The sequence below is a fragment of the Anopheles aquasalis genome, chromosome 3, assembly GCF_943734665.1.
Source record: "Anopheles aquasalis chromosome 3, idAnoAquaMG_Q_19, whole genome shotgun sequence".
Lineage (NCBI taxonomy): Eukaryota > Metazoa > Arthropoda > Insecta > Diptera > Culicidae > Anopheles > Anopheles aquasalis.
This window is the reverse complement of record NC_064878.1, coordinates 30,391,524-30,418,056: the sequence shown is the minus strand read 5'-3', so window position 1 is coordinate 30,418,056 and position 26,533 is coordinate 30,391,524. Positions and strand designations below refer to the sequence as shown.

General features: G+C 45.4%; 2 protein-coding genes across 3 annotated transcripts in view; both read left to right on the top strand.

Moving 5' to 3' along the window:
- The window catches only part of LOC126576295 (uncharacterized), a 472,692-nt gene that overhangs the window by 440,207 nt on the left and 5,952 nt on the right, over positions 1-26,533 (top strand). The window lies entirely within an intron of this gene.
- On the top strand, positions 1,830-25,694 carry LOC126576558 (uncharacterized). The gene is made up of 7 exons (XM_050237867.1): positions 1,830-2,241; positions 8,004-10,024; positions 10,139-10,198; positions 22,893-22,971; positions 23,039-23,295; positions 23,399-23,547; positions 25,672-25,694. Exons 2-7 carry the CDS (start codon positions 8,100-8,102, stop codon positions 25,692-25,694), a joined length of 2,493 nt encoding a protein of 830 aa, XP_050093824.1. The 5' UTR covers positions 1,830-2,241; positions 8,004-8,099.

The window sequence follows — 26,533 nt, the reverse complement described above, 5'->3', positions numbered from 1 at the left end:
ACAGACCATACAAAACCAATTTAGAAATATCAAAATTCAGACTACCGCAAGGTGCATGTTTGGGGTGTCTCTGCCGCCTCAACATACATCAGGCCGTTCAGCATAGGATCTTTCACCGGATACATCATTCCGAGGAACAGCGAAGTACTGCGCCCCTTTGTAGGGGAGGCGGCGAATATGCTCATAGCAAACGGTATTAAGCGAAAAAAAACAGGCGGGCCCGTTCGCTTCTCTGTCCGCTGCTGTAAAGCAGACAATCAAGGAATTGGCGTGATTTTAGGTAAGTAATTGCGCTTCATAGTAGTTCGTTTGTATGGAATGGTTAATAATTTTGTTCTAATTACTTTTAATGCAGCCAAATGGATCACGAACGGCTGCCTACCCTGCCCTTTAAGCGGCTACGAGCCGGATGGTAACAAGATCCTCTTACAATTGGACCTCCGCTAGGAGACCTAGCGGAGTCTCGTGTAAATTCTGTTCTTAATTTTTTTACAAAAGTTTGACATTGTATATAACATTTTTCTTTTAGATAGTTTTCATACTTTATATAGTAAGATTTTTATTCCATTTTTTTATTAAATCGATTGAAGCATTAACGTTGGCAGATATTAAAATGCCAAGTAAATTCTTGCCATTAGAAATAGATGTAAATAGGTTCAAAAAAATTGACACAGTAGACTGTTTGATGAGAGTCTATTGTGTCAGTGTTTTACATTCTATAAGTATACCTCTATTATATGGTCTAGTATTGAAACAGGGACTTCTAAAATAACAATACTTTTCTTAAATTTTGGGTGGCTGAGAGGTTACTAACGTACAACTGTTTCAGAGAAGGTCTGTGGGTGGCAGAACAATTTCTTTGCTAGCTTGCCAAGTCGCAACCAAGCCAAGCAACCTTCTCCCACCACATGGTCTTGCACCTGGTGGACGAGATTCGCTATCTCGGAATTCAATGGTTCTGTGGTGACGCGGATCGTGAGGACCGTCGTGGGTAGATTAAGATCAGGTTAGAAAATTAGATGGAATAGCGGTAAATTAGATGGAATAGAATAAGATGATATCAGGTTAGAAAACTAGATGGATTAGAACGCTCGAGGCATCGGAGCAGAGAGGATTAAAATAAAGACAAGTCGAGTGTCGAGGCACTCAACAGTTCCATTTGAGATTTACTTGCTCAAATGGAACTATCTGATAGTTGAGACGGGTGACCTCTCAGCCACCCATACCAACGGTTTGAGTCTAATGGAAGAGTTAGATCTGTCTGAACACAGTAGAAGCTTAACTGTGAGAAATGGGTGCCGCGTTTGCTCACAATGGAACAATATAACAAAGCATCAATGATTCGAAGAGCTGTTTGCTCGCAACACACAGGATTTTTTGCGTCGATATGAACGGAACACACGAACAACGGGAAAAACGGCCTTTTTCAGGTCCAACAAATTCTAACCCAAAAAGAGTCACTCCGAACTTGCTTGAATAGTTTCGCCAATCGCCTGTTTCGCCTGTTAATCCATTTGTTAAATCCAACGAGATTGCTTTCCCCGTCACTGAGTTACGTCCGAAATTCGTCTTGTACGAATTCTGCCGGAGCGGCGTGGCATTGCGAGGGTTGATGGCACGTTCGGAACACCTTTCCGAAAATGGGTCCGCATGGCGCCAAGGAGAAGCAAAAATGCGTTCAACAGGTTAGCAAAAGTGCAAACAATACCTCAAACGCTGGGATTTCAAAAGCTGCCATCCATTTCCCATGTAACGCCTGAACCTGCACATTAAGCGCGGACACGGAGTTTTTAAGGTTCATGTTATTTTAGCTGGACAACCACGTAGGAGTGAGCCACTGTATCTGTTGCGAATTGGGGTACCCCTCCATCGGCTCCAAACTAAACAAACAAGCGATTGACAGTCGAGTAGTAGGACAGTCGAGTAGCAGGACACGGAAGAAGAATAGAGAGGGAAAAAAAGAGGATTCGGCGGGAAGAGCAGACGAAACTACCGCGCCGAATAGAGTAGTCGAATTTTTATTCGCTCGAATATTCGATTATTTGTATTATTTGCTCGTTACTAAAAGCGAATAAAATATATTCTTACATCGGACGCGACGTCTCTCATTATTCAACAATAAAAATTCGACTATTAGATTGTTGAAAAACTAGTGAAAATTAGAAGCTGCTGAAGTTTCGAGAAACTATCGAAACTAGGTGAACTACCGTTAGCTTGAAGAAGTGGCGTTGCTGAAGCTTGGTGAACTATCGTTAGTTTGAAGAAGTGGCGTTGCCGAACTATTGGTGAGACTGATGAGTGTGAGAAGCGGTGCTAGCAACTCGAGCGCGGGGTTGATGACCGACGTCGTAGTGGCAACGACCTCCACTCGAAAGATGGAGGACACAGCGGCGTCATCCGCGAAGACGCCAGCCGGCCAGACGGCGAGCCCAACTGCAAAGGAGACAGCGTCACACCCAGCAAGTGCGATGGCGGGAAAAACCGGGCGTGTGAAGTCAGTGACCGCGACAGCCCGCCAACCGAAGGGGACGGTCCGAAAAAATGTGCATACGCCGGCGTCTGCGGCTGGTAAGCCCACCCCGCCAGGACCGAAGCCGGTAAAAACTAGAACGACGCAGCCGAAACAGCAACGAAAACCAGCTGAAAACCCGGAAGTGAAGTTGCCGGCTGCGGAACCAGAAGATCGGCCGCTTCCACCCATCACGCCGAAAGTGCAAGGAACTCCGTCCATCGTAAGCGGTCGGAGCCATTCGTCGAGGGCTGTGCGGGAACTATGCCAGCTCAAGCTGCAGCAGCTAGCGGAGGAGAAGGCTCTAGAGGACTCCTACTTAGAGCAAAGGTTAGCAGAGAAAAAGTCCCTGGATGCGGCGTACCTGGCAAAGAAGTACGAGCTCCTGGCCGAGGAAGCAGAGCTGTGCGCAGAGAGCGGGGGTTCAACGACATCGAGCTGCACTAGAAGGACGAACCGGACTCACGAGTGGGTCGAAAGCACCCGCGCTACTACGAACGAGGCGATCGCAGTGGCGACAGCTCGCCCACCGTCACTAGCAATGCCAGGAGCAGTGCAGATGAGTTCCACGGTAGCAGAGCAACCCACAGCGCCATTTAGGCCGGAGCGGCAGGTTAGTTGGTTACAATACAGCGACCAGTTTCAGCTGTCCACTTCGCAGATTCAGGCGCGGAAGGCTGTGTCAAGGGAGCTACCCACCTTTAAAGGGGAACCGGAGGGTTGGCCCATGTTTATCGCGGGCTTCCACCACACTACACACATGTGCGGCTACACGCCGGAGGAGAACATCGTGAGGCTCCAGAGCAGTCTCAAAGGCAAGGCGCTGGACACCGTCCGGGCTCTACTAATGCATCCCGAAAACGTCGACCAAGCTATCGAAACGTTGAAGACTAGGTTCGGGCAACCGGAGATAATAGTACATCAGCTGATAGACAACATCAGTCGGCTACCGCCTATCCGAGACGATAATCCAGAGGCGCTGATGGACTTCGCGGTACAGGTTCAGAATTTATGCTCAACCGCAAAGGCTTGCGAAATGAACGAGCACATGTACAACATCACTCTGCTCCACCAGTTGGTGCAAAAACTATCGCCGACTTTGAGACTCAACTGGGCAGAGCAGCGAACTAAGTTGGGTCCTGTGAGCTTAACTGACTTCAGTGCATGGGCTTTCTCTCTCGCCAAAGCTGTACACGCGGTATCTTATAGCCTACCTCGCGCAGAGGAAGCTAGCAAAGTCGCAAGAGAGGTCGCGCACCCCAGACGGCGTGGTAATCCGAGCCCACGGCCAGAGTACAAAGTGTTCACCAACGCGCACACAGAGAGAGCGGTCGAGCGGTGCACGCTGTGTAAAGCAGACTGCCCCGGACTTGCCGACTGCGAACAGTTCCGGAAACTCACGTGGCAGGGGAAGTGGGACTTCGTAAAAAGACACCGAAGGTGTTTTAACTGTCTCGCCCCTATGCACGGACGCTGCAATCGAACGAGCTGCGCGGCGGAAGAGTGCCCCGGGAGACATCACACGCTACTGCACAAACATGAAACCGAGGTAGATGCAAAAAGATCTGAAAATGTAAGCGGAGCATTATCGACGAAGATAACATCACAATTGATCATAACCAAGTGCGAGTGGAAGATGGCGGCAATTGCATTATCGACGAAGATAACATCACAATTGATCATAACCAAGTGCGAGCATTTAAATGCACGGTATGTTCAAAAACTTTCTCAATGCTCAGCAACATGTACCGTCACAGACGCACAGTGCATGACAATCCCGGAAACTTTAGATGTGAACCTTGCAATTACTATTTTCACTCAAAGTTGCAACTGCAACGTCACATCACAATTGATCATAACCAAGTGCGAGCATTTAAATGCACGGTATGTTCAAAAACTTTCTCAATGCTCAGCAACATATGCGGTACATTTTCGTTTGCGATATTTAAAATAGAATATAGAGCTAATCGTCAAACTTAAATCTGCCTATCACCATATACTAGTAACAACAATATACTTAGCACAAATCCCTCCAACTAACAGATTTCTTTACCTGAACTGTGTAGCTACAAATGTTCTTCTCTGATCTTTCAAATCCCCTCAAACTCTGGCATTCCATTATCCTTACAAAACCACATCCACAGCATTAATCGCCAACAATGTCACCACTATCATCCTTTACAGTGAAAACCACAGATCTAATTCAGTAAAGCCGTTGTCCAAAATGTTTCATGTGCATGTAGCAAAAGTGCAAACAATACCTCAAACGCTGGGATTTCAAAAGCTGCCATCCATTTCCCATGTAACGCCTGAACCTGCACATTAAGCGCGGACACGGAGTTTTTAAGGTTCATGTTATTTTAGCTGGACATCCACGTAGGAGTGAGCCACTGTATCGTAGCATCAGAACCGGAACGAACGATTTTTTTCCTGACCAACCCTGCCAGCAATCCCTGCGCCTTCTCCAGAGTAACTGGCCCAAAGTACAGAGCCGATGGAATGAGAACCAACTCACATACACTGAGGATGTACTGAAGGCACTATCTGGCATTAATACGCTAACACAAAAAGTAAAGGACGTGGTGCAGGCTGGTATGTTGATGAGAAATTATTAATTTAAAGCTGAGTAACAATTGGAGGATGCACTCACCAATAGGGCTACTATGCCAGCACTCGCGCTTTCTTGTAGCAGGTGCCTCGAACCCATCCATTGAAGATTTTTTTGAGGCGACTGGTAATGCTAACGGATAAATGTAGACTTGGCCATTCTTCATAGTGGTACCCGAGTACTCTGAACTGTTTTGGGGACCCGGCTACATAGTGAGAACAAGAGAGTCTACAGGGGCATTAAAAAAGGTGGATCGGCACGCGTTTTCCTGATCTGGAAATGGTTGGACACCGCTGTCCGCACGGCATAGAATGTCCGTACAAGTCCTGTCAACACCAGCCCCCATCGACCAGTAGAAGCACCTCCACCACCGACCCATCAGCTCAACAAACCCCCCCCCCCCTGCCTTCTTCTATCCATCTCCGTCTCTACCTCCGGCATCACTCCTGTTTCAACCACGATCCCTCGCGGAAAAATCCAATAAAAAAAGGCTGGTAAACGATGAAACGGCTCTGAGCATGAGTTTCATTTAATCCACCAGCGCAACCATGGCAACCAAGACAAAGTGACTTAGCTGTCATGTTTTTGGGTCAGCTCGCAGAGATTCAAGCGCACTTTGAGTCAGAGCTGGAGCTAGCGAACCTCCCTAATCAACTCTGCCGGGAATCATTCCGCCCTCTTCAGAGCTACAGACCATACAAAACCAATTTAGAAATATCAAAATTCAGACTACCGCAAGGTGCATGTTTGGGGTGTCTCTGCCGCCTCAACATACATCAGGCCGTTCAGCATAGGATCTTTCACCGGATACATCATTCCGAGGAACAGCGAAGTACTGCGCCCCTTTGTAGGGGAGGCGGCGAATATGCTCATAGCAAACGGTATTAAGCGAAAAAAAACAGGCGGGCCCGTTCGCTTCTCTGTCCGCTGCTGTAAAGCAGACAATCAAGGAATTGGCGTGATTTTAGGTAAGTAATTGCGCTTCATAGTAGTTCGTTTGTATGGAATGGTTAATAATTTTGTTCTAATTACTTTTAATGCAGCCAAATGGATCACGAACGGCTGCCTACCCTGCCCTTTAAGCGGCTACGAGCCGGATGGTAACAAGATCCTCTTACAATTGGACCTCCGCTAGGAGACCTAGCGGAGTCTCGTGTAAATTCTGTTCTTAATTTTTTTACAAAAGTTTGACATTGTATATAACATTTTTCTTTTAGATAGTTTTCATACTTTATATAGTAAGATTTTTATTCCATTTTTTTATTAAATCGATTGAAGCATTAACGTTGGCAGATATTAAAATGCCAAGTAAATTCTTGCCATTAGAAATAGATGTAAATAGGTTCAAAAAAATTGACACAGTAGACTGTTTGATGAGAGTCTATTGTGTCAGTGTTTTACATTCTATAAGTATACCTCTATTATATGGTCTAGTATTGAAACAGGGACTTCTAAAATAACAATACTTTTCTTAAATTTTGGGTGGCTGAGAGGTTACTAACGTACAACTGTTTCAGAGAAGGTCTGTGGGTGGCAGAACAATTTCTTTGCTAGCTTGCCAAGTCGCAACCAAGCCAAGCAACCTTCTCCCACCACATGGTCTTGCACCTGGTGGACGAGATTCGCTATCTCGGAATTCAATGGTTCTGTGGTGACGCGGATCGTGAGGACCGTCGTGGGTAGATTAAGATCAGGTTAGAAAATTAGATGGAATAGCGGTAAATTAGATGGAATAGAATAAGATGATATCAGGTTAGAAAACTAGATGGATTAGAACGCTCGAGGCATCGGAGCAGAGAGGATTAAAATAAAGACAAGTCGAGTGTCGAGGCACTCAACAGTTCCATTTGAGATTTACTTGCTCAAATGGAACTATCTGATAGTTGAGACGGGTGACCTCTCAGCCACCCATACCAACGGTTTGAGTCTAATGGAAGAGTTAGATCTGTCTGAACACAGTAGAAGCTTAACTGTGAGAAATGGGTGCCGCGTTTGCTCACAATGGAACAATATAACAAAGCATCAATGATTCGAAGAGCTGTTTGCTCGCAACACACAGGATTTTTTGCGTCGATATGAACGGAACACACGAACAACGGGAAAAACGGCCTTTTTCAGGTCCAACAAATTCTAACCCAAAAAGAGTCACTCCGAACTTGCTTGAATAGTTTCGCCAATCGCCTGTTTCGCCTGTTAATCCATTTGTTAAATCCAACGAGATTGCTTTCCCCGTCACTGAGTTACGTCCGAAATTCGTCTTGTACGAATTCTGCCGGAGCGGCGTGGCATTGCGAGGGTTGATGGCACGTTCGGAACACCTTTCCGAAAATGGGTCCGCATGGCGCCAAGGAGAAGCAAAAATGCGTTCAACAGGTTAGCAAAAGTGCAAACAATACCTCAAACGCTGGGATTTCAAAAGCTGCCATCCATTTCCCATGTAACGCCTGAACCTGCACATTAAGCGCGGACACGGAGTTTTTAAGGTTCATGTTATTTTAGCTGGACAACCACGTAGGAGTGAGCCACTGTATCTGTTGCGAATTGGGGTACCCCTCCATCGGCTCCAAACTAAACAAACAAGCGATTGACAGTCGAGTAGTAGGACAGTCGAGTAGCAGGACACGGAAGAAGAATAGAGAGGGAAAAAAAGAGGATTCGGCGGGAAGAGCAGACGAAACTACCGCGCCGAATAGAGTAGTCGAATTTTTATTCGCTCGAATATTCGATTATTTGTATTATTTGCTCGTTACTAAAAGCGAATAAAATATATTCTTACATCGGACGCGACGTCTCTCATTATTCAACAATAAAAATTCGACTATTAGATTGTTGAAAAACTAGTGAAAATTAGAAGCTGCTGAAGTTTCGAGAAACTATCGAAACTAGGTGAACTACCGTTAGCTTGAAGAAGTGGCGTTGCTGAAGCTTGGTGAACTATCGTTAGTTTGAAGAAGTGGCGTTGCCGAACTATTGGTGAGACTGATGAGTGTGAGAAGCGGTGCTAGCAACTCGAGCGCGGGGTTGATGACCGACGTCGTAGTGGCAACGACCTCCACTCGAAAGATGGAGGACACAGCGGCGTCATCCGCGAAGACGCCAGCCGGCCAGACGGCGAGCCCAACTGCAAAGGAGACAGCGTCACACCCAGCAAGTGCGATGGCGGGAAAAACCGGGCGTGTGAAGTCAGTGACCGCGACAGCCCGCCAACCGAAGGGGACGGTCCGAAAAAATGTGCATACGCCGGCGTCTGCGGCTGGTAAGCCCACCCCGCCAGGACCGAAGCCGGTAAAAACTAGAACGACGCAGCCGAAACAGCAACGAAAACCAGCTGAAAACCCGGAAGTGAAGTTGCCGGCTGCGGAACCAGAAGATCGGCCGCTTCCACCCATCACGCCGAAAGTGCAAGGAACTCCGTCCATCGTAAGCGGTCGGAGCCATTCGTCGAGGGCTGTGCGGGAACTATGCCAGCTCAAGCTGCAGCAGCTAGCGGAGGAGAAGGCTCTAGAGGACTCCTACTTAGAGCAAAGGTTAGCAGAGAAAAAGTCCCTGGATGCGGCGTACCTGGCAAAGAAGTACGAGCTCCTGGCCGAGGAAGCAGAGCTGTGCGCAGAGAGCGGGGGTTCAACGACATCGAGCTGCACTAGAAGGACGAACCGGACTCACGAGTGGGTCGAAAGCACCCGCGCTACTACGAACGAGGCGATCGCAGTGGCGACAGCTCGCCCACCGTCACTAGCAATGCCAGGAGCAGTGCAGATGAGTTCCACGGTAGCAGAGCAACCCACAGCGCCATTTAGGCCGGAGCGGCAGGTTAGTTGGTTACAATACAGCGACCAGTTTCAGCTGTCCACTTCGCAGATTCAGGCGCGGAAGGCTGTGTCAAGGGAGCTACCCACCTTTAAAGGGGAACCGGAGGGTTGGCCCATGTTTATCGCGGGCTTCCACCACACTACACACATGTGCGGCTACACGCCGGAGGAGAACATCGTGAGGCTCCAGAGCAGTCTCAAAGGCAAGGCGCTGGACACCGTCCGGGCTCTACTAATGCATCCCGAAAACGTCGACCAAGCTATCGAAACGTTGAAGACTAGGTTCGGGCAACCGGAGATAATAGTACATCAGCTGATAGACAACATCAGTCGGCTACCGCCTATCCGAGACGATAATCCAGAGGCGCTGATGGACTTCGCGGTACAGGTTCAGAATTTATGCTCAACCGCAAAGGCTTGCGAAATGAACGAGCACATGTACAACATCACTCTGCTCCACCAGTTGGTGCAAAAACTATCGCCGACTTTGAGACTCAACTGGGCAGAGCAGCGAACTAAGTTGGGTCCTGTGAGCTTAACTGACTTCAGTGCATGGGCTTTCTCTCTCGCCAAAGCTGTACACGCGGTATCTTATAGCCTACCTCGCGCAGAGGAAGCTAGCAAAGTCGCAAGAGAGGTCGCGCACCCCAGACGGCGTGGTAATCCGAGCCCACGGCCAGAGTACAAAGTGTTCACCAACGCGCACACAGAGAGAGCGGTCGAGCGGTGCACGCTGTGTAAAGCAGACTGCCCCGGACTTGCCGACTGCGAACAGTTCCGGAAACTCACGTGGCAGGGGAAGTGGGACTTCGTAAAAAGACACCGAAGGTGTTTTAACTGTCTCGCCCCTATGCACGGACGCTGCAATCGAACGAGCTGCGCGGCGGAAGAGTGCCCCGGGAGACATCACACGCTACTGCACAAACATGAAACCGAGGTAGATGCAAAAAGATCTGAAAATGTAAGCGGAGCATTATCGACGAAGATAACATCACAATTGATCATAACCAAGTGCGAGTGGAAGATGGCGGCAATTGCATTATCGACGAAGATAACATCACAATTGATCATAACCAAGTGCGAGCATTTAAATGCACGGTATGTTCAAAAACTTTCTCAATGCTCAGCAACATGTACCGTCACAGACGCACAGTGCATGACAATCCCGGAAACTTTAGATGTGAACCTTGCAATTACTATTTTCACTCAAAGTTGCAACTGCAACGTCACATCACAATTGATCATAACCAAGTGCGAGCATTTAAATGCACGGTATGTTCAAAAACTTTCTCAATGCTCAGCAACATATGCGGTACATTTTCGTTTGCGATATTTAAAATAGAATATAGAGCTAATCGTCAAACTTAAATCTGCCTATCACCATATACTAGTAACAACAATATACTTAGCACAAATCCCTCCAACTAACAGATTTCTTTACCTGAACTGTGTAGCTACAAATGTTCTTCTCTGATCTTTCAAATCCCCTCAAACTCTGGCATTCCATTATCCTTACAAAACCACATCCACAGCATTAATCGCCAACAATGTCACCACTATCATCCTTTACAGTGAAAACCACAGATCTAATTCAGTAAAGCCGTTGTCCAAAATGTTTCATGTGCATGTAGCAAAAGTGCAAACAATACCTCAAACGCTGGGATTTCAAAAGCTGCCATCCATTTCCCATGTAACGCCTGAACCTGCACATTAAGCGCGGACACGGAGTTTTTAAGGTTCATGTTATTTTAGCTGGACATCCACGTAGGAGTGAGCCACTGTATCGTAGCATCAGAACCGGAACGAACGATTTTTTTTCCTGACCAACCCTGCCAGCAATCCCTGCGCCTTCTCCAGAGCAACTGGCCCAAAGTACAGAGCCGATGGAATGAGAACCAACTCACATACACTGAGGATGTACTGAAGGCACTATCTGGCATTAATACGCTAACACAAAAAGTAAAGGACGTGGTGCAGGCTGGTATGTTGATGAGAAATTATTAATTTAAAGCTGAGTAACAATTGGAGGATGCACTCACCAATAGGGCTACTATGCCAGCACTCGCGCTTTCTTGTAGCAGGTGCCTCGAACCCATCCATTGAAGATTTTTTTGAGGCGACTGGTAATGCTAACGGATAAATGTAGACTTGGCCGTTCTTCATAGTGGTACCCGAGTACTCTGAACTGTTTTGGGGACCCGGCTACATAGTGAGAACAAGAGAGTCTACAGGGGCATTAAAAAAGGTGGATCGGCACGCGTTTTCCTGATCTGGAAATGGTTGGACACCGCTGTCCGCACGGCATAGAATGTCCGTACAAGTCCTGTCAACACCAGCCCCCATCGACCAGTAGAAGCACCTCCACCACCGACCCATCAGCTCAACAAACCCCCCCCCCCTGCCTTCTTCTATCCATCTCCGTCTCTACCTCCGGCATCACTCCTGTTTCAACCACGATCCCTCGCGGAAAAATCCAATAAAAAAAGGCTGGTAAACGATGAAACGGCTCCGAGCATGAGTTTCATTTAATCCACCAGCGCAACCATGGCAACCAAGACAAAGTGACTTAGCTGTCATGTTTTTGGGTCAGCTCGCAGAGATTCAAGCGCACTTTGAGTCAGAGCTGGAGCTAGCGAACCTCCCTAATCAACTCTGCCGGGAATCATTCCGCCCTCTTCAGAGCTACAGACCATACAAAACCAATTTAGAAATATCAAAATTCAGACTACCGCAAGGTGCATGTTTGGGGTGTCTCTGCCGCCTCAACATACATCAATATGCTCATAGCAAACGGTATTAAGCGAAAAAAAACAGGCGGGCCCGTTCGCTTCTCTGTCCGCTGCTGTAAAGCAGACAATCAAGGAATTGGCGTGATTTTAGGTAAGTAATTGCGCTTCATAGTAGTTCGTTTGTATGGAATGGTTAATAATTTTGTTCTAATTACTTTTAATGCAGCCAAATGGATCACGAACGGCTGCCTACCCTGCCCTTTAAGCGGCTACGAGCCGGATGGTAACAAGATCCTCTTACAATTGGACCTCCGCTAGGAGACCTAGCGGAGTCTCGTGTAAATTCTGTTCTTAATTTTTTTACAAAAGTTTGACATTGTATATAACATTTTTCTTTTAGATAGTTTTCATACTTTATATAGTAAGATTTTTATTCCATTTTTTTATTAAATCGATTGAAGCATTAACGTTGGCAGATATTAAAATGCCAAGTAAATTCTTGCCATTAGAAATAGATGTAAATAGGTTCAAAAAAATTGACACAGTAGACTGTTTGATGAGTCTATTGTGTCAGTGTTTTACATTCTATAAGTATACCTCTATTATATGGTCTAGTATTGAAACAGGGACTTCTAAAATAACAATACTTTTCTTAAATTTTGGGTGGCTGAGAGGTTACTAACGTACAACTGTTTCAGAGAAGGTCTGTGGGTGGCAGAACAATTTCTTTGCTAGCTTGCCAAGTCGCAACCAAGCCAAGCAACCTTCTCCCACCACATGGTCTTGCACCTGGTGGACGAGATTCGCTATCTCGGAATTCAATGGTTCTGTGGTGACGCGGATCGTGGGGACCGTCGTGGGTAGATTAAGATCAGGTTAGAAAATTAGATGGAATAGCGGTAAATTAGATGGAATAGAATAAGATGATATCAGGTTAGAAAACTAGATGGATTAGAACGCTCGAGGCATCGGAGCAGAGAGGATTAAAATAAAGACAAGTCGAGTGTCGAGGCACTCAACAGTTCCATTTGAGATTTACTTGCTCAAATGGAACTATCTGATAGTTGAGACGGGTGACCTCTCAGCCACCCATACCAACGGTTTGAGTCTAATGGAAGAGTTAGATCTGTCTGAACACAGTAGAAGCTTAACTGTGAGAAATGGGTGCCGCGTTTGCTCACAATGGAACAATATAACAAAGCATCAATGATTCGAAGAGCTGTTTGCTCGCAACACACAGGATTTTTTGCGTTGATATGAACGGAACACACGAACAACGGGAAAAACGGCCTTTTTCAGGTCCAACAAATTCTAACCCAAAAAGAGTCACTCCGAACTTGCTTGAATAGTTTCGCCTGTTAATCCATTTGTTAAATCCAACGAGATTGCTTTCCCCGTCACTGAGTTACGTCCGAAATTCGTCTTGTACGAATTCTGCCGGAGCGGCGTGGCATTGCGAGGGTTGATGGCACGTTCGGAGCACCTTTCCGAAAATGGGTCCGCATGGCGCCAAGGAGAAGCAAAAATGCGTTCAACAGGTTAGCAAAAGTGCAAACAATACCTCAAACGCTGGGATTTCAAAAGCTGCCATCCATTTCCCATGTAACGCCTGAACCTGCACATTAAGCGCGGACACGGAGTTTTTAAGGTTCATGTTATTTTAGCTGGACAACCACGTAGGAGTGAGCCACTGTATCGTAGCATCAGAACCGGAACGAACGATTTTTTTTCCTGACCAACCCTGCCAGCAATCCCTGCGCCTTCTCCAGAGCAACTGGCCCAAAGTACAGAGCCGATGGAATGAGAACCAACTCACATACACTGAGGATGTACTGAAGGCACTATCTGGCATTAATACGCTAACACAAAAAGTAAAGGACGTGGTGCAGGCTGGTATGTTGATGAGAAATTATTAATTTAAAGCTGAGTAACAATTGGAGGATGCACTCACCAATAGGGCTACTATGCCAGCACTCGCGCTTTCTTGTAGCAGGTGCCTCGAACCCATCCATTGAAGATTTTTTTGAGGCGACTGGTAATGCTAACGGATAAATGTAGACTTGGCCGTTCTTCATAGTGGTACCCGAGTACTCTGAACTGTTTTGGGGACCCGGCTACATAGTGAGAACAAGAGAGTCTACAGGGGCATTAAAAAAGGTGGATCGGCACGCGTTTTCCTGATCTGGAAATGGTTGGACACCGCTGTCCGCACGGCATAGAATGTCCGTACAAGTCCTGTCAACACCAGCCCCCATCGACCAGTAGAAGCACCTCCACCACCGACCCATCAGCTCAACAAACCCCCCCCCCCCCTGCCTTCTTCTATCCATCTCCGTCTCTACCTCCGGCATCACTCCTGTTTCAACCACGATCCCTCGCGGAAAAATCCAATAAAAAAATGCTGGTAAACGATGAAACGGCTCCGAGCATGAGTTTCATTTAATCCACCAGCGCAACCATGGCAACCAAGACAAAGTGACTTAGCTGTCATGTTTTTGGGTCAGCTCGCAGAGATTCAAGCGCACTTTGAGTCAGAGCTGGAGCTAGCGAACCTCCCTAATCAACTCTGCCGGGAATCATTCCGCCCTCTTCAGAGCTACAGACCATACAAAACCAATTTAGAAATATCAAAATTCAGACTACCGCAAGGTGCATGTTTGGGGTGTCTCTGCCGCCTCAACATACATCAGGCCGTTCAGCATAGGATCTTTCACCGGATACATCATTCCGAGGAACAGCGAAGTACTGCGCCCCTTTGTAGGGGAGGCGGCGAATATGCTCATAGCAAACGGTATTAAGCTAAAAAAAACAGGCGGGCCCGTTCGCTTCTCTGTCCGCTGCTGTAAAGCAGACAATCAAGGAATTGGCGTGATTTTAGGTAAGTAATTGCGCTTCATAGTAGTTCGTTTGTATGGAATGGTTAATAATTTTGTTCTAATTACTTTTAATGCAGCCAAATGGATCACGAACGGCTGCCTACCCTGCCCTTTAAGCGGCTACGAGCCGGATGGTAACAAGATCCTCTTACAATTGGACCTCCGCTAGGAGACCTAGCGGAGTCTCGTGTAAATTCTGTTCTTAATTTTTTTACAAAAGTTTGACATTGTATATAACATTTTTCTTTTAGATAGTTTTCATACTTTATATAGTAAGATTTTTATTCCATTTTTTTATTAAATCGATTGAAGCATTAACGTTGGCAGATATTAAAATGCCAAGTAAATTCTTGCCATTAGAAATAGATGTAAATAGGTTCAAAAAAATTGACACAGTAGACTGTTTGATGAGAGTCTATTGTGTCAGTGTTTTACATTCTATAAGTATACCTCTATTATATGGTCTAGTATTGAAACAGGGACTTCTAAAATAACAATACTTTTCTTAAATTTTGGGTGGCTGAGAGGTTACTAACGTACAACTGTTTCAGAGAAGGTCTGTGGGTGGCAGAACAATTTCTTTGCTAGCTTGCCAAGTCGCAACCAAGCCAAGCAACCTTCTCCCACCACATGGTCTTGCACCTGGTGGACGAGATTCGCTATCTCGGAATTCAATGGTTCTGTGGTGACGCGGATCGTGAGGACCGTCGTGGGTAGATTAAGATCAGGTTAGAAAATTAGATGGAATAGCGGTAAATTAGATGGAATAGAATAAGATGATATCAGGTTAGAAAACTAGATGGATTAGAACGCTCGAGGCATCGGAGCAGAGAGGATTAAAATAAAGACAAGTCGAGTGTCGAGGCACTCAACAGTTCCATTTGAGATTTACTTGCTCAAATGGAACTATCTGATAGTTGAGACGGGTGACCTCTCAGCCACCCATACCAACGGTTTGAGTCTAATGGAAGAGTTAGATCTGTCTGAACACAGTAGAAGCTTAACTGTGAGAAATGGGTGCCGCGTTTGCTCACAATGGAACAATATAACAAAGCATCAATGATTCGAAGAGCTGTTTGCTCGCAACACACAGGATTTTTTGCGTCGATATGAACGGAACACACGAACAACGGGAAAAACGGCCTTTTTCAGGTCCAACAAATTCTACCCCAAAAAGAGTCACTCCGAACTTGCTTGAATAGTTTCGCCAATCGCCTGTTTCGCCTGTTAATCCATTTGTTAAATCCAACGAGATTGCTTTCCCCGTCACTGAGTTACGTCCGAAATTCTTCTTGTACGAATTCTGCCGGAGCGGCGTGGCATTGCGAGGGTTGATGGCACGTTCGGAGCACCTTTCCGAAAATGGGTCCGCATGGCGCCAAGGAGAAGCAAAAATGCGTTCAACAGGTTAGCAAAAGTGCAAACAATACCTCAAACGCTGGGATTTCAAAAGCTGCCATCCATTTCCCATGTAACGCCTGAACCTGCACATTAAGCGCGGACACGGAGTTTTTAAGGTTCATGTTATTTTAGCTGGACAACCACGTAGGAGTGAGCCACTGTATCGTAGCATCAGAACCGGAACGAACGATTTTTTTCCTGACCAACCCTGCCAGCAATCCCTGCGCCTTCTCCAGAGTAACTGGCCCAAAGTACAGAGCCGATGGAATGAGAACCAACTCACATACACTGAGGATGTACTGAAGGCACTATCTGGCATTAATACGCTAACACAAAAAGTAAAGGACGTGGTGCAGGCTGGTATGTTGATGAGAAATTATTAATTTAAAGCTGAGTAACAATTGGAGGATGCACTCACCAATAGGGCTACTATGCCAGCACTCGCGCTTTCTTGTAGCAGGTGCCTCGAACCCATCCATTGAAGATTTTTTTGAGGCGACTGGTAATGCTAACGGATAAATGTAGACTTGGCCGTTCTTCATAGTGGTACCCGAGTACTCTGAACTGTTTTGGGGACCCGGCTACATAGTGAGAACAAGAGAGTCTACAGGGGCATTAAAAAAGGTGGATCGGCACGCGTTTTCCTGATCTGGAAATGGTTGGACACCGCTGTCCGCACGGCATAGAATGTCCGTACAAGTCCTGTCAACACCAGCCCCCATCGACCAGTAGAAGCACCTCCACCACCGACCCATCAGCTCAACAAACCCCCCCCCCCCCCCTGCCTTCTTCTATCCATCTCCGTCTCTACCTCCGGCATCACTCCTGTTTCAACCACGATCCCTCGCGGAAAAATCCAATAAAAAAAGGCTGGTAAACGAGTGCTCCCACAGTGGTGGGAGTGAGTGGGAGGGCCGGCTGCACCAGCGGATTAGCCTGAAAAGGAACGGATTGCCGTTGGTGTGGCAGAGGGCCGGAGACCGTTTAGGTTAATAAATGGTTGTTCTAAAATGAAACGGCTCCGAGCATGAGTTTCATTTAATCCACCAGCGCAACCATGGCAACCAAGACAAAGTGACTTAGCTGTCATGTTTTTGGGTCAGCTCGCAGAGATTCAAGCGCACTTTGAGTCAGAGCTGGAGCTAGCGAACCTCCCTAATCAACTCTGCCGGGAATCATTCCGCCCTCTTCAGAGCTACAGACCATACAAAACCAATTTAGAAATATCAAAATTCAGACTACCGCAAGGTGCATGTTTGGGGTGTCTCTGCCGCCTCAACATACATCAATATGCTCATAGCAAACGGTATTAAGCGAAAAAAAACAGGCGGGCCCGTTCGCTTCTCTGTCCGCTGCTGTAAAGCAGACAATCAAGGAATTGGCGTGATTTTAGGTAAGTAATTGCGCTTCATAGTAGTTCGTTTGTATGGAATGGTTAATAATTTTGTTCTAATTACTTTTAATGCAGCCAAATGGATCACGAACGGCTGCCTACCCTGCCCTTTAAGCGGCTACGAGCCGGATGGTAACAAGATCCTCTTACAATTGGACCTCCGCTAGGAGACCTAGCGGAGTCTCGTGTAAATTCTGTTCTTAATTTTTTTACAAAAGTTTGACATTGTATATAACATTTTTCTTTTAGATAGTTTTCATACTTTATATAGTAAGATTTTTATTCCATTTTTTTATTAAATCGATTGAAGCATTAACGTTGGCAGATATTAAAATGCCAAGTAAATTCTTGCCATTAGAAATAGATGTAAATAGGTTCAAAAAAATTGACACAGTAGACTGTTTGATGAGTCTATTGTGTCAGTGTTTTACATTCTATAAGTATACCTCTATTATATGGTCTAGTATTGAAACAGGGACTTCTAAAATAACAATACTTTTCTTAAATTTTGGGTGGCTGAGAGGTTACTAACGTACAACTGTTTCAGAGAAGGTCTGTGGGTGGCAGAACAATTTCTTTGCTAGCTTGCCAAGTCGCAACCAAGCCAAGCAACCTTCTCCCACCACATGGTCTTGCACCTGGTGGACGAGATTCGCTATCTCGGAATTCAATGGTTCTGTGGTGACGCGGATCGTGAGGACCGTCGTGGGTAGATTAAGATCAGGTTAGAAAATTAGATGGAATAGCGGTAAATTAGATGGAATAGAATAAGATGATATCAGGTTAGAAAACTAGATGGATTAGAACGCTCGAGGCATCGGAGCAGAGAGGATTAAAATAAAGACAAGTCGAGTGTCGAGGCACTCAACAGTTCCATTTGAGATTTACTTGCTCAAATGGAACTATCTGATAGTTGAGACGGGTGACCTCTCAGCCACCCATACCAACGGTTTGAGTCTAATGGAAGAGTTAGATCTGTCTGAACACAGTAGAAGCTTAACTGTGAGAAATGGGTGCCGCGTTTGCTCACAATGGAACAATATAACAAAGCATCAATGATTCGAAGAGCTGTTTGCTCGCAACACACAGGATTTTTTGCGTCGATATGAACGGAACACACGAACAACGGGAAAAACGGCCTTTTTCAGGTCCAACAAATTCTACCCCAAAAAGAGTCACTCCGAACTTGCTTGAATAGTTTCGCCTGTTAATCCATTTGTTAAATCCAACGAGATTGCTTTCCCCGTCACTGAGTTACGTCCGAAATTCGTCTTGTACGAATTCTGCCGGAGCGGCGTGGCATTGCGAGGGTTGATGGCACGTTCGGAGCACCTTTCCGAAAATGGGTCCGCATGGCGCCAAGGAGAAGCAAAAATGCGTTCAACAGGTTAGCAAAAGTGCAAACAATACCTCAAACGCTGGGATTTCAAAAGCTGCCATCCATTTCCCATGTAACGCCTGAACCTGCACATTAAGCGCGGACACGGAGTTTTTAAGGTTCATGTTATTTTAGCTGGACAACCACGTAGGAGTGAGCCACTGTATCGTAGCATCAGAACCGGAACGAACGATTTTTTTCCTGACCAACCCTGCCAGCAATCCCTGCGCCTTCTCCAGAGCAACTGGCCCAAAGTACAGAGCCGATGGAATGAGAACCAACTCACATACACTGAGGATGTACTGAAGGCACTATCTGGCATTAATACGCTAACACAAAAAGTAAAGGACGTGGTGCAGGCTGGTATGTTGATGAGAAATTATTAATTTAAAGCTGAGTAACAATTGGAGGATGCACTCACCAATAGGGCTACTATGCCAGCACTCGCGCTTTCTTGTAGCAGGTGCCTCGAACCCATCCATTGAAGATTTTTTTGAGGCGACTGGTAATGCTAACGGATAAATGTAGACTTGGCCGTTCTTCATAGTGGTACCCGAGTACTCTGAACTGTTTTGGGGACCCGGCTACATAGTGAGAACAAGAGAGTCTACAGGGGCATTAAAAAAGGTGGATCGGCACGCGTTTTCCTGATCTGGAAATGGTTGGACACCGCTGTCCGCACGGCATAGAATGTCCGTACAAGTCCTGTCAACACCAGCCCCCATCGACCAGTAGAAGCACCTCCACCACCGACCCATCAGCTCAACAAACCCCCCCCCCTGCCTTCTTCTATCCATCTCCGTCTCTACCTCCGGCATCACTCCTGTTTCAACCACGATCCCTCGCGGAAAAATCCAATAAAAAAATGCTGGTAAACGATGAAACGGCTCCGAGCATGAGTTTCATTTAATCCACCAGCGCAACCATGGCAACCAAGACAAAGTGACTTAGCTGTCATGTTTTTGGGTCAGCTCGCAGAGATTCAAGCGCACTTTGAGTCAGAGCTGGAGCTAGCGAACCTCCCTAATCAACTCTGCCGGGAATCATTCCGCCCTCTTCAGAGCTACAGACCATACAAAACCAATTTAGAAATATCAAAATTCAGACTACCGCAAGGTGCATGTTTGGGGTGTCTCTGCCGCCTCAACATACATCAGGCCGTTCAGCATAGGATCTTTCACCGGATACATCATTCCGAGGAACAGCGAAGTACTGCGCCCCTTTGTAGGGGAGGCGGCGAATATGCTCATAGCAAACGGTATTAAGCTAAAAAAAAACAGGCGGGCCCGTTCGCTTCTCTGTCCGCTGCTGTAAAGCAGACAATCAAGGAATTGGCGTGATTTTAGGTAAGTAATTGCGCTTCATAGTAGTTCGTTTGTATGGAATGGTTAATAATTTTGTTCTAATTACTTTTAATGCAGCCAAATCTAATGGAAGAGTTAGATCTGTCTGAACACAGTAGAAGCTTAACTGTGAGAAATGGGTGCCGCGTTTGCTCACAATGGAACAATATAACAAAGCATCAATGATTCGAAGAGCTGTTTGCTCGCAACACACAGGATTTTTTGCGTCGATATGTAACAATGGACGAAACATGGATTCACCATTTAACTCCTGAGTCAAGCCGCCAGTCAACTGAAAAATATACGACTGGCGAAAGCCGCTCCAGGCGTCCAAAAGCACAACAGTCAGCCGGCAAAGTGTTGGCGTCCGTATTCTGCGATTCGAATGGTGTTATACTACATGGAGTTATTGGATCGTTTGAAGGCTGAAATAGCGAAAAAATGCCCACATATTTTGAAGAAGAAAGCCATCTTTCATCAAGACAACGCGCCATGTCACACATCAATCAAAACGATGACCAAGTTCAACAAAGGCTTCCAATTGCATTTGCATCCCCTACACTCGCCGGATCTAGGCCCCCCGTGTCTATTGGCTCTTTTCGGATCTCAAAAAGATGCTCCAGGGGAAAAGAAAGAAGCCATTATTCAAAACAAAAATCGCTGGTCTACGTCAAATGCAGCCATTGGTCTCGAAAATATAAGATGAATTCTTGGACGATCACGAAAAGGCAATGAAGAAAAAATAGGAACTAAAATTCATGAACTATATTACTTCGCAAAACTTCACAAGAAATTAGGCAAGAATTTAACGTTAATGTTGGTAAATCAACTACAACGAAGATAATAAGGGAATTTACAAACTCCCTTAAAATAATTCACCTATACCCCGAAAGGTCAAATGTGCAGAATGTATCAAAGAGATACGGAAAGTGTATGCAATTCGGTTTACGGATCCCAAAGAATTTGGGTAGAATCCCAAAGGCCGGAATAATTTTAGTTGATGAAGTTTGCTTCAAAGTAGCATGCGTGTAATAAGAGGCAGTTCAAGTGTTGGTAGCAGGGCTGTATAGGTTGTTCCGCAACCTAAAAATACATTTTTACATACAAAATTCTACACAATCACATTTGGAATCCGCCAGCACGGTCTGGGAGAAAAAACGCAAAGGTACAAGAAGACGAAGGTTTTCATCACTGGTGCAACCATGAGTGCATGATTGTACAGAGAAGACGGGCCTCAGAAGAGAATTTTCCTTTCATTTCTTTGCTTAGATATAAGCTATTCTATGTGGCCCAATTCTAACTGGTACATTCTTCACAATTTTAGAAAGCTGCGGGAACCAACTACAATCTCACTGAACGTAAACATTGACAGCATGTCTGTGTTCCGTGTTCCACTACGACACAGTTCTGGCCAATGTTAATAAACATTCACATACATATGTTTAGTTTGTTAATGATAACATCTCTACTTCAGGAGAAGAGAAAAATTATTTGAATCCATTTATAACTTCTTTTGCATCTTGTACAACTCTGACCGATCGAACTTCAAGTTCTAACAAATCGTTTGCATATCGGGTTTACGTCGTACCTCCAACAACCAGGTTGCTACAGGAGCTACGCGAGCTCCGGTCGCGGGCCTCCACGCTGTTGGAAGCCTTACCGTTACCCCTGCGTAGTACGCTTCCGACAGCTCCTCCATCATCCCGCGCATCCCGCTTCCTTCCCCGTGTTTGCTTAATTTCTCTTTAAGAATTGAAACGCACTTACAACGCTCGGTGCGCGAAAACGCATGATAAGAAAGCAGAAAGGCCGTCGGGAAAACGGTCAGGGGTAGTCGTAGGTAGTCACGGCGGCTACGGGCCCGTTGCCGTTGGCTTTCAAGGGAACCGGAAGCTGCATCCTCAGCGAGAGGGTCCACGCGGAAAAAGAAGACTTTGTCAAAGAACAGCAAGGCTCTAACGACGTAAAGTTGATCCGGCTGGTGGCACAGGACCGCGACCGACAACAGCATTTGCGGAGATCAAAGCGGAGATGTCGCTGGCATTGCGAGACAAGGCTCTCTCTCCAGCCACCTGGCCAACGGGTTTTGTCTTCCGCGATTTTTGCGACTACGGTAGGGATACCATAGATAGCCACTGGTGAAAATTTGAATATTTTTTTCTTTTTTTAGGCAAATGCGGCTGAACCGCTTTAAGAAGCGTCGCTCCTTTCTCTGCATTGACCTTTTTTTTTTTCAACACATGCCAACGTGATCCGTTCGCCAGAACTCTCTTTTATGCGGAAATGCCACAGTACTACACATGGAATACGTTCAGGAAAATGATCCAGAGAAAAAAGCACCAACACTTGGTACTTCGACATGCGAATGTTTTTCCATCTGATGCTACTGGACAAATTTATACAGTGAATCCATCTCACGATGAATGTTTTTATCTCCGTTACTTTTGATAAATGTTCGCGAACCAACATCAGTTGAATTTCTTCGCACAGTGGATAGTGCAGTTCAGTTCGGCCTATCGAGAGGCCTGTCAACGTTTACGTTTGATAGAAAACGACGCACACTGGGATTTCATGCTTGCCGAAGTTATTGCGACGGCGGCAGCAATGCAAATTCGTGCACTGTTTGTAATAATTTCGACCTGCTTTTCAATTATATCCGAAACGACTGTGAAACAAATACAAGAACGGCATGGCTGATGACATTTTGAATCGCGTTCGAACAGTAACATCAAATAAAGAACTTAAAATAACCGAGAATATCCGGAATGAAGATCATGGTCATAATTGATAACCGAAGATCCGAATCAGGTTGAGAACGACTTCTTTGCTGGTGTCTACCTGTACAGCCGTTGCATGACGGCCAGCAACCCAATACAGAAGGATTTGGTATATTTGCTCGACTTGTTTAATGTCGCCCGGCAGAAGGTGAGCTTGTCTAACCGTAGCGCAACGTAAATTGTAACGATATCGTTGCGTATTATGTTCTTTCCAGTTCGAAGCAATCCGGGCCGAGCATGAAGTGACACGGGCTATGTTTGCGAACAGCGACGATGAAGGTCAGTCGGAGTTCGAAGGAGGTGAACGCCGGGAGGTGTTGATCCGTGCAGCGGGTCTGCCCCGCAGCTCCCCAGTGTCTAAGCGATCGGAGGTGGAGGACATCCTGTTGGAGTCGCTCCCAGTCGATAAGCTTGGCGTGCAGTTTTACTATTCCCTCGTCCACATGGTAGGCATGATCGGCACCAAAACTGGGTAAGTCATCACCAGCGGCCACAAACGCTCTGTCTCTCTCTTTCCCTTTCCCGCTCCAGAGTCTAACACATCACCGATCATTAATTCTTATTTTTTTATACAGGACGGAGGCGTTCACGCAGTGTGTAGAGCAACTGCTGCGTGATTCCCGGCGGCTGCTGACAACCATTGCTAACCCAGGAATGAGGGTGCTGGAAATCAGTGCCCTACGAATGATATTCGCCGTGGAGAAGGCGAAACATTCAGCCAAAGGTAGGTGTTACCATATTTGCTATTACCAGAAATTTTTGACGTACCTTAACCAGGCGGCTCCTCATATCGTATTGTTTCGTGGTAACGAGTTAATTAACGTTGCCCCAACCTTCCCGGCACTACGCTTAAGCGCGCTAGGAGGCTTCACGCGTGTGAGCATCATCTCGTAGCACCGGATGCACGATCAGAAAAGCGAGCAGGAAAAACCGGATATGGCGAAAGATGGTGGAATGCAGGGCGAGTCGGATGGGTCGGTTTGTCTCGTATGGTCGTGCGGTACGGAAGTCTCGAAATTAAGGGGGGAGTAGTGTTATATATCCGTAGTGCACATTGGGTGGCTATGTTGCAACTATAAAAGAGCGGCTACGCACAATCATGAGTTCAGATAACTGTGAATAAACGCTCGATACACAATTTATGTGTTTTCAAGTTGTGAGGACAGTAATGAATCATCAAAAAAGGATGTATTAAACAAATTTGGCATTTTTTTAAATGGGTCGCCAAATGGAGCTGGGAGAATGTTTATGATTTCTTTGTTGTTGGCCACAATACGTGTCAGATCACAAATCGCGCTTGCAGTTGCTACATCAGGAAGGGCAGCAACGTCATTGGAAGGTCGTCGAACGCCACATTCAATTATGAAGCTACCATTGAATCTACAATTATTAAATGATAGAAAATATCGAAATCTTCTGCTATGACAAAAGTTCTGCAGGAATGTTTCATTAGACATTCCTCCATCAAGAAACGAGCATTGGAAAGAAACATCGGAAGTTCTTTCGGGGAAGCAATGATTTTGGTTGGTCGGCGATTTTGGCCCAACACTACGATTCCTCGATCAACAGCAGCGGATCTAATTTGTGGGAATATGTTAAAAACTGTTAGTGACATCGAGTGATACGTTAAAAACTGATATTAGATAAGAATTTATGAGTTACAATGGCAGTGTTATTCGTGCATTTCGAAAATTTGTTGCTGAGATGAAATCACGCATTCACCGATGAACTTTTGCTGAACAGACAGAAACTTTTCAAATCAATGTAAAATTTCCTGGACACTGTTGATAAAGAAAATATACACAACGATCCTGATAAGGTAAAAGCCTTTTTGAATAAAGTGAAACCATCGAATATATAAGAGGTTCGGCCATTTGTTGGCCATCGATAAACTACAACGCTAAATTTTGTCCAAATTTAAAATCCTTTGCAGGAACTGCTGAAGGATGGCGTTAAATTTTTTTGGGCGATACAAAAGCAACAAAAAACGTATTTGGACAGATTATACGGCAACTAATTTCCTATCTCGTTATCCATTAAAAGAGACAGAGGATGATACAGATTATATAAAACTTGAAGGCGGATCTCTCCGAGTTTCATAAGTTTCATTGAATTAGCGACTCGTTCGTTAGTTGAAAGAAACAACTGCTAATTGAAGGTCACGGTTCCGGTTGAAGGGAAGGTGTGGAGCAGGGTGTTCTTTTGAGGACACCACATTGTTGTGCCCTATAAATTGCCTACAAGTATGCTCCAGGAGCTAAATTACGTTCTTCTATAAATAATTAAATGGGAGCTAGTGTTACATATTCGTAGTGTGTAGGGCACATTGATTGCTATGTGCTTGGTTATGAAAGGGATAGCATCTAATGTTAAGTCTTTTAGTTCAAGCCATGGGCCAAGGTGTATGAAATATGTGATAAATATGGAATATGATATCAACGAGTACTTATCGATGACGGCAAGCTGAATCAACTCATTATTGCACCAATAGGGTGTCTCCTGTGCGTGGTACAGCGTCCTTGCCCCTGCAAGCAACATGCAATTTTCGTGACCACCGTCGTTGGTAGAATCGATTCACCGATACTCTTGATTGTCGAGCTAAAACAAGTTGCTTAAAGACAAAAATTGTGTTAATAAATCATAATTAATGATTATACAGTTTGGTAGCATGTGTACACCTTATTACCTCTGGCATTTTGCTGATTCTGTTTGCTCATAGCAAATGCCCCCGGATTAAAGACTTTCTTCATGTTGGATTATGCCCAGGCGTCCCAACAGCATTTGTAGCGAGAGATCATCGGCTTAGCTGCACATGGGTTAATCTGTGCTCCAACGTTACGGAACACAGTTAAGGACGAGGATCTTTCCTGAAAACAGAATATACAAGTACGTAAATGTCTACGGTATTCTCTTGGTGTTCGCTACAACACCAGTAAAATCCTCAAGGCCATCGATGATCACACCACATGGGTCACACATGCAAAATTATTTCACTTGCAATGCGCAGCTTAAATGAAAATCAAAGAGCGCATTGCTTTTAATTTGCCCGAAATAGCGAATGGAAGGAATGGACGAGGCACGGCTAGTTTTCAACGCCCATCAATAAGAATACATTTTGTTACTTGAAAAATATTAAGTACGAAATTGTCACAATCTGGGAATGCGCTCAGAATGAGAAATTATTCAAACCATATTATCCAAACCCACGCCTAATTCCTATAGCAATGCGATATTAACTAAAAACAGGATGAAAAGGATTCGGCTATTAGATAATAGGGTTGGAAAATTTATGACTAACCGCTGCTTATCAAAAGGATACAATATAACTTACCATCAAATTAATTACACCACAATTGAAACAACACTTTTTCGTTTTCCTAGAAAGGGGCACTGCCTCCGTCAAGTGCAAAAATGGCCGCGCAAATCACACCGAACCACACCTCGCAAAGAGCAGAACAAAATTGATCGAACACGAGCATGCTGCGCCTTCTTTGCTCGATTGTGGCGAGCTAGTCGATGAACGGTTTTGGAGGGAACGCGCGATCCCATAAGCTAGCAATTTCAGATTTGCGCATTGGAGTAAATGAGAAAGACGATGAGACAACTCTATCCATGGTCGTTGAAAATCGAGTTTGGAAATCGATTTTACGTTTTAAGTTACAAATTCAAAATCATTCAGGAATTCAATTCTATGCAATAAAATAGGGATA